We start from the raw sequence: 7,976 nt of genomic DNA on the forward strand, positions 1-7,976 counted from the left end.
TACATTTCAACTTCATGGTACAATAGGTACAATTTATTGGAAATATATTACACCGTGTTCAAAAAGTTAATTACATCCAATAGAACTACAAGTTACTCATGATTTTTTTGTTTGTTAAATTATATATATATATATAAAGAAAACTTATTTTAACTTTTGCCATTTGTCTAAATAATCCAAGTAATGTATCATTCTCGATCTTTCTTCAATGTTTCAAAACTACGATAGAAGTAAAAAACTATTAAAGTTTTGAACATAAACTGAGACCTAAAATTGTGTAACCGAGATCTGCCACCATTTATAGACTTTTAGGTCACCATTGCATCATTCTAGATCTCAAACTTCCATTCAAAATTTTAAAATATTTATAATTCAAAACTAGTTTGGAAATGTTTATGTAAGGTTAAAAATAATGTTATATTTTTTTTTATAGTTCAATTTTTTTAGTACGGGAAGGAGACTAAACCATTTAAGATGATAATTTATGTCTTATCTACTAACACTATAATAACCACATTTTGCTACAGTAAATACTATTTTGTAGTTCTCAATTAACAGTTAACACTATTTCAAAACTCTCATTTACTACGATATTTACTATTTTACATTCATCCTTTTTTTATTATTTGCTATAATGTTTACTATTTTCTTCTCAAACTAAAATAGTTTACACTTCAAACATATACTATTATAACCCAAGCTAAAATAATCTACATCCCAAATATAAATTATTATAATCCAACTATAATAATTTATGACTATAATAACCAACTCCTTGTCCAAAATATCCCAAAAATGTTTTGTGGATACTTAAACAATTATTTTTATTTAACCCACTTTGTATTATAACTTATAACATGTGGAGAGAGTCGAAATTCACTTTAATTAATCATTTAATGAGATCTAATTTTGTTGGTAGAAAAGATCTCACTGAAAGAAAGATTAACCACTCCAATAAATAAACTCAAAATTGATCTCACAAATATTTAATTGGACGTTAAAATTAATAAAACCATTTTTCCCAAAACAAAAGCAAGACCAATTTGAGTGAGTAAATAATTCTATAAAATCAGGGAGAATGCATGCCAGCTTATTAATGAGACATTAGCAACTTAATTTAATCAATCAGTTAATAATTACTTAATGTTTTTTTTTTCCTTTAGAGATCTAACAAAAGCATAGTTGTTGTAAAATATTAATAAAATATAAAACATTCCAACGAGAAAAAAAAAAGGTAGTGCATGTTTGGTATACCAAGCTTTTAATTAATCAATTTTTATTTATTTCTGAGAAACTGGCTTTTAATTATTGCAACAGATCCCCTCCTAATTTTATATAAAGTTGACTTTGAAATTACAAAGTTTGCTAGTTTTTTTTTTTTTAAGATAAAGGAGGATCATTAGGTATATTCGAACAGTTAATTATGGAGAAAGAGAATAATTATAATATGTAATTAATCTCACATGCAAAATGTTACATCGCGGTAAACTCTCAAAGTTTAATAAGTGTTTTTTCTTTTAATAAATCAATCGGTTGTGGATGATATTATCCCAATGGCAATCTCTCGAGCACAAAATCTGCACTTTACTTTAGCTCGAGATATATTCGATTGAGTTTATATTTAACTCTTATCCTTATTATCATTTAATGGATGGTTCTAGGCTTCAAGATCTGATGAAGGTGTTACGGTTGTGTTAACTTAGTTAAAATATTTTGACACGCCTCTTGATCCCATCATTTTCTAGTATTTTGTTCAAAAAAAAACAAATGATTATTTACACGGTATTTGTAAATTTTTTCTAAAGAAATTAGAACATGGTCAAATCAAAAAGTTCAATTGACATACAAGTGTTAATAAGCACGAAGTTTTTGGTTTAAATCTCTCTACTTCTTATTATACTCCAAAAAAGGAAAAAAAAAACATATAAAGAGAGTTTTTTTTTAATTTGAAATCATTTTTTAAGTGCTTAATTAAAATAGCATTTTCTTCTATGAACTTCAGTAAATAAGCTTTGCATTCATTTAAATATTTAAATGGTATGCAAATTGTTATATCACCATTATATTCAACAAGCTAGCAAAACCAATTATTAATGGAGGACATGATAATACAAGAGTTCAATCATAAGATCTCCTGCTTCGACTACATGTTAAATCACACCATTTAAATTAAATTTAAATGAATGAATTATAATGAATTTAATTATATCCATATTTCAATAAAAATAAGAAAATAATGAAGGGTATCATTTTCTGTGAAGGAAAATTAAAATGGAATAATAAGTGCTTTTTTGGTATGTGAAAAAACTTTGAGAGACAATGAAAAACTTAGATGGTAAGTATATATAAGCATATGTGACACTTTTTTTTAATTAAAACTAAAGATTTCTAGCTCTATGCTAGTTGAGCTAACATAAAAATTAATGACTTAATTTGGTCATCTTTCCCAATTATTCAAATTTTACCATCCCAAAATTCAACTCACTAAAACCATTCTCCATTCTCAAAATTTGGACTCCCTTGGTCTTCCTTTCCAATTTTGTTTTCAAAAAATTTAATTCACATCTTGAATAGTAAACTCTATTTTTATTGACTCGTGTTACTAAAAAAATTATTGTCCATCTCTACATGTTGGTGGAAAAGATAGGAAATTTTTTAACATTTTATAAATACAACAAGGCTTAGAAGGATTGGACTAATGCATAAGTTATTATAAATCTAATATCTATATTTTGGAGAAAGTTAGAACTGAGATTGTATAATTTGATAAAAGCTAATAAATATAGTTCCCATAGTTGGATAATCTATAATAATTTTATAAAACATATGGATTAAACGATAATTATAAATTATAGAAATTAACTCCTTTCAATTTTTTCAAAATCATATAAACCAAATTTGTAATTTAACTTGAAAATCTTAAAATAATAAGAATTAATTATGTGTATCTCACTGGTTGAAATATAAATTCCATGACATAAAATAATCCTAAAAAAATAAAATACAAAATATAAAATATAAAAAATAAGTTTAAAATGATAATTCAACTTTAAAATTCAAAACCCCAAAAAGTTATTTATTTATTTTTACTTTTTAAATTAGGCTATTTACCAATATAAAAAAATGAAACAAAATATTTATAAGTATAGCAAAATATCACCATCTAATCTGCGATAGACCACGATAGGCTACTATCTGTATCTATCTAACGCGATAGACTTCTATTTGTGTTTATCTAAGACAGATAGATATAAATAGTAGTCTATCGCAATCTATTGTAAATAGACGGTGATACTTTGTCATTGTTTGTAAATATTTTCAACAGCTTTATCATTTAAAATAATTTCTTTTAAATTTGGTAAAAAAATCAATAATAATAAAATATAGGGACCTTTTCGTTGCCATAGAATAATCACCGGCCCCAATCTTCATAGCAATTATTGTGGGTGGGCCCTTGTGATTGGATTGACCATATATTAAAATAAAAAGAAGTAACTTTCATTTATGTCATAAGAAGAAACATTTTCCTAACATATTGACCCTATGCAACAATTGATAAATAGAGTTTATCAATATTTAATGTCGATAACCGCTTTAATTAACTTAAGTAAACTTTGCTAAAAAAAATATTTAGGTAAAGATGTCAATTTAAACCTATTTTAACTGATTAAGATATATATTTTAGATTTGAAACTCAAATTCACCACGTCACATGTTATTGGCTAAAAAAAAAAATGTTATTTTAATGAAAATCGTTATGGATTGTTTTTCAAAATTGAGTATTTTGATTGAGACCACAAGTCTTCATTTTTTTAGATTGTGAGAATACAATCTCAATGTGATTATAATTTTCTTATACGTTTCTTGTGACAATGTGACAATGAATCTTTACTTAAAAGTTGATCTAAAGAAAAAATAAAAGAAAGGAAAAACCTTTACTTTGAATTTGCAAAATATATAAAACTACAAACACTTTCTCATTTAATTCAAGGTTTAGCCAAGATGCAATATATATAGTTCAATTAGATTTAAAAAAAATTTTTTTTTGAAAAGAGTATAGCTTAATTACTTAAAGTCTTTTTTTTAACAAATGTTTTTTTTATCTGAAAATCTATTGTCCCTAATAATTCGAGAAATTATTGTAAGGCCTGAGTTTAGAAGGATATATGAATGAACTGAGATCACATCCGAATGAGAGGGATCATAAAGATACAAAAGTATAATTAAGAAAGACTTAAAATAATTTAAAATTACAACTTATACCAACAAGCTACTCTTTCCTTTTCGATGCTCAATCATAGTAATTTCGAAGCTAAGTCTGTTTAGCATAAAGTAATGCTATGTTGGATGATCTCTTAGGAATATTTCTATAAAACATATGAGTGTAAAGACAAAGCATGTCAAAACGATCCATGTTGATTTACAGAGATAATCTTTTTCTTAAAAGTGTCTAAGACAAATACATTAACGTAACTAGGTCCCAGGAAAATATCGAAACTATCAAGTATTGAATCCATATTTTGAATCTTGGAATTAGGACGTGACAGTTGAATATCAAATATTTACAGGTGGTTGAGGTTAATAGTCTCTTTAAATATGAATGGATGGCTTATCAGATGTATTATGAGATGGAAGAAGGGATAATGTGCGATGAAAATGCATTTATTAAGATATAAATATATATATAAAATAAAGCACAACCTCTGCTTTGAGCAAAAAAGGCTGAGCTGAGCTCCATTACAGACAAAGACAACATGGGATTAAGCTGTTTTACAAGCAAATACTTGTGAATTTAAAACTGCAATAATATTGGAAAACTGTAATAATAATATAATATATGAAAAATAAAACACCAAATATACTAGATTAATTCATTAATTCCCCTATGCACCAAACTAAAATTCACACTGTGCTTCACATCTTTCAACAAAGCCTCTTATTTTGACTTCCACATATATATATTCTCATCTTCACCTTCCTGCACAACACAGCAAATTAACCAAGTTATTATTTGGATCCCAACTTTTTATTTTTTATGGGGATATAGTTTTTTTTTTATTTAAAAAAAATAAAGAATAAACAGCCGTCCAAATTTTAGTAGTGGTCAACAAAATTTTTATGATGTTAAATCGACAGAATTATTATTATTTGTTTTATTTGAATTGACCTTTCTCTCCTCATATGAAAGTAACATATATTAATTATGTTATTGTTATATACGTGGAGAAAAGACAACGCAATTTGGTGGAAGATTTAAATTACCTTTGACGTAGGAGATTTAATTCCTAGTAGTGTGGAGGTGGTGGTGGTGATGAGTAGTAATAGACGGGAGGTGGTGGGGAGTGGTACACCGGTGGTGGTGGAGAGTGGTATACTGGAGGTGGGTTGTATACCTTCTTTGGTGGTGGTGGAGAGTAGACGGGTGGTGGGTAATATACCTTCTTCGGTGGAGGCGGAGAGTAGACGGGTGGTGGGTAATATACCTTCTTCGGTGGAGGCGGAGAATAGACGGGTGGTGGTGGGTAGTACACCTTCTTGGGTGGTGGTGGAGAGTAGACTGGTGGTGGGTAGTACACCTTCTTGGGTGGTGGTGGAGAGTAGACTGGTGGTGGGTAGTACACCTTCTTGGGTGGTGGAGGAGAATGGTAGACGGGAGGAGGGTAGTACACCTTCTTCGGTGGTGGAGGAGAATGGTAGACGGGAGGTGGATAGTACACCTTCTTCGGTGGTGGTGGTGAATGGTAGACGGGAGGTGGATAGTACACCTTCTTTGGTGGTGGCGGAGAGTGGTAGACGGGAGGTGGGTAGTATACCTTCTTAGGTGGTGGCGGAGAGTGGTAGACGGGAGGTGGATAGTACACCTTCTTAGGTGGTGGTGGAGAGTGGTAGACGGGAGGTGGATAGTACGGTTTCTTTGGCGGTGGAGGAGAGTGGTATACTGGAGGCGGATAGTATACCTTCTTAGGCGGAGGGGGAGGAGAAGCATAGATATAATTAGCATTGGTGGTTGATGGCAAGTTTAGGGAAAGAAGAGCAACAAAGGCAGCAAAAAGAACCGCTGAAGATCCCATTTTTCCCATCCTTGAATGGATTGGTGGGTTTCCAATTCTGCCTTTCACAATACCTTCCCTCCCCTTTATATAGCTTTGGCCTTTTACCCACTTCACTCACTCAAACCCTCTAAACTTAATGATCACTGGTGAAATTTAATTTAATTACTTCACCTAACAAATAATAAACTATTTTCTTTTAATAACATACATGAAAATCATAGACATGCACACATATTATTGTCGGTAGATGACAAAGATGGTTAAAATAATAATATGTGTTGTCATCATGTTTGGACTAATTATGAAACCTTCCACCAAGGATTTCACCCTTTTTATATATGATTTTGCAGTATCTTATATTAAAGATGTGAGATTTTTTCTTAATCATATAAACAATCTTATTTAATTTAACTCACTCTAGATTTCAAAGTTGATACCAGTATATATGTTAAAGTAAGTTAGGTCTGGATAAATGATGTTAATAATGGTTGAACCAAATGAAATAATTATTAAAGTGTGTAATAATAAAATTAATTAGGGAGAAAAATAATTAAATAAAATTGAAAATATTTGGTGCAATTAGTGTTGAAATTAGGAAGGGTTGATGGGAGGTGGGACCCGGCGGCTTGACTTATTCTTCATGTAATGTTTTAAGATTGAATGGCTGGTCCAATTTGATGGGTTGCTTTCACAACTACAATTTGCATGGGCTTGGCGTTTACTTGTACTTGTTTTTCTGTGGGCGACCACTACCATACTACTATTCAAATACTTCCTCTGCTAAATTTCTTTTTTCTTTTCAATTCAAATACTTCCTCTGCTAAATTTCTTTTTTCTTTTCAAATATATTCATAGTCGAAATCAGTATAACCCGATTGATTTATAGTATATAGTATATGCTAACGATCGAGAGGTTTATAGTTAGAATCTTTCACTCTTATTGTACCAAAAACGTACAAACTTTTTAATTGCGTCAATGAAATATTTACATAGAATATTTATAGAGATGGATTAATGAATATGTCATGCCGATAATATTTTTGTTGATTGCATTAGCAATATGTGATGACTAAACTGAAATATAATTCAAGTAGTTTTTTTTTTAGGAACAAAGACAAAACAACAAAAACCAATACAATCAAATCATGCGACATGGCGAAAGAAAACCACTCAGGATGAGGAGAATAATTCAAGAAGTTAAGAGTAGGTCAAACTACAAGTTTCTTTTAAGCTTATGTCTAGTAAATTTGTGAATTTAATAAAAATGGTGAATAAGTTTATGGACCAATTGATAAAATTTTGAAAATTCCTAGACTTGGTATATTTTTTAAAAGTTTACATATATATTAGAAACAAAATTGAAAGTTATTGATAGTAGATAATGTTTAAACTTCATGAACTTTTTAAATATAAACATATTTTGTTTAAATTTTACAAACTTTTTAAATACAAATGTTAAAGTTGAGTGGCTACGCTGGAAAATTAATTATCTAGAAATATAATTGATTATGATTGATTAAAGAAATATAATGTAATCAAAGTTTAAGAACTAGATTATACTCAAGACTCTAGTGAATTATTGGGGTTGGGGTCATCTAAAAAATTTGAGTAAATCTCTCATCCTAAAGATACATTGTTTCTTCTTGTTGAGTAAGAGTGATCAATGAAACCGCTAAAATCGAACTGAATACTAAATTGATTCGGAATCGAATCAAATCCAAATTAATGTGGTTTGATATATCAAACAGAATTATTGTGGTTCGGTTTGGTTTCAAATTTGAAAATCGATTTAAAATCGAACCGAACCGTTTTTTTAATAAATATATTTAAAAAATAATATATATATATATATACGTGCGGTTCGGTTTGGTTTTCAAAAAGTACACTTTTTAAAATTTGCGGTTCGATTCAATTTGGAAATCC

The 7,976-nt window shown here is 29.2% G+C and overlaps 1 protein-coding gene across 1 annotated transcript; it reads right to left on the bottom strand.

Annotated features, from left to right (window-relative positions):
• Positions 1-4,646: 4,646 nt before the first annotated feature.
• LOC120075147 (extensin-1-like) lies at positions 4,647-6,122 on the bottom strand. Its single transcript, XM_039028327.1, has 2 exons — positions 5,263-6,122; positions 4,647-4,978 (listed from the first exon to the last, which is right to left on the bottom strand). The coding sequence occupies exon 1, from the start codon at positions 6,078-6,080 to the stop codon at positions 5,286-5,288; it is 795 nt and encodes a 264-aa protein (XP_038884255.1). The 5' UTR covers positions 6,081-6,122; the 3' UTR covers positions 4,647-4,978; positions 5,263-5,285.
• Between the last annotated feature and the right edge of the window lie 1,854 nt (positions 6,123-7,976).

The sequence above is a fragment of the Benincasa hispida genome, chromosome 4, assembly GCF_009727055.1.
Source record: "Benincasa hispida cultivar B227 chromosome 4, ASM972705v1, whole genome shotgun sequence".
NCBI classification, from domain to species: Eukaryota; Viridiplantae; Streptophyta; class Magnoliopsida; order Cucurbitales; family Cucurbitaceae; genus Benincasa; species Benincasa hispida.

Excerpts from the sequence above, each read along its gene's own strand:
- LOC120075147 (XM_039028327.1), bottom strand. The coding sequence starts at position 6,080 with ATGGGAAAAATGGGATCTTCAGCGGTTCTTTTTGCTGCCTTTGTTGCT.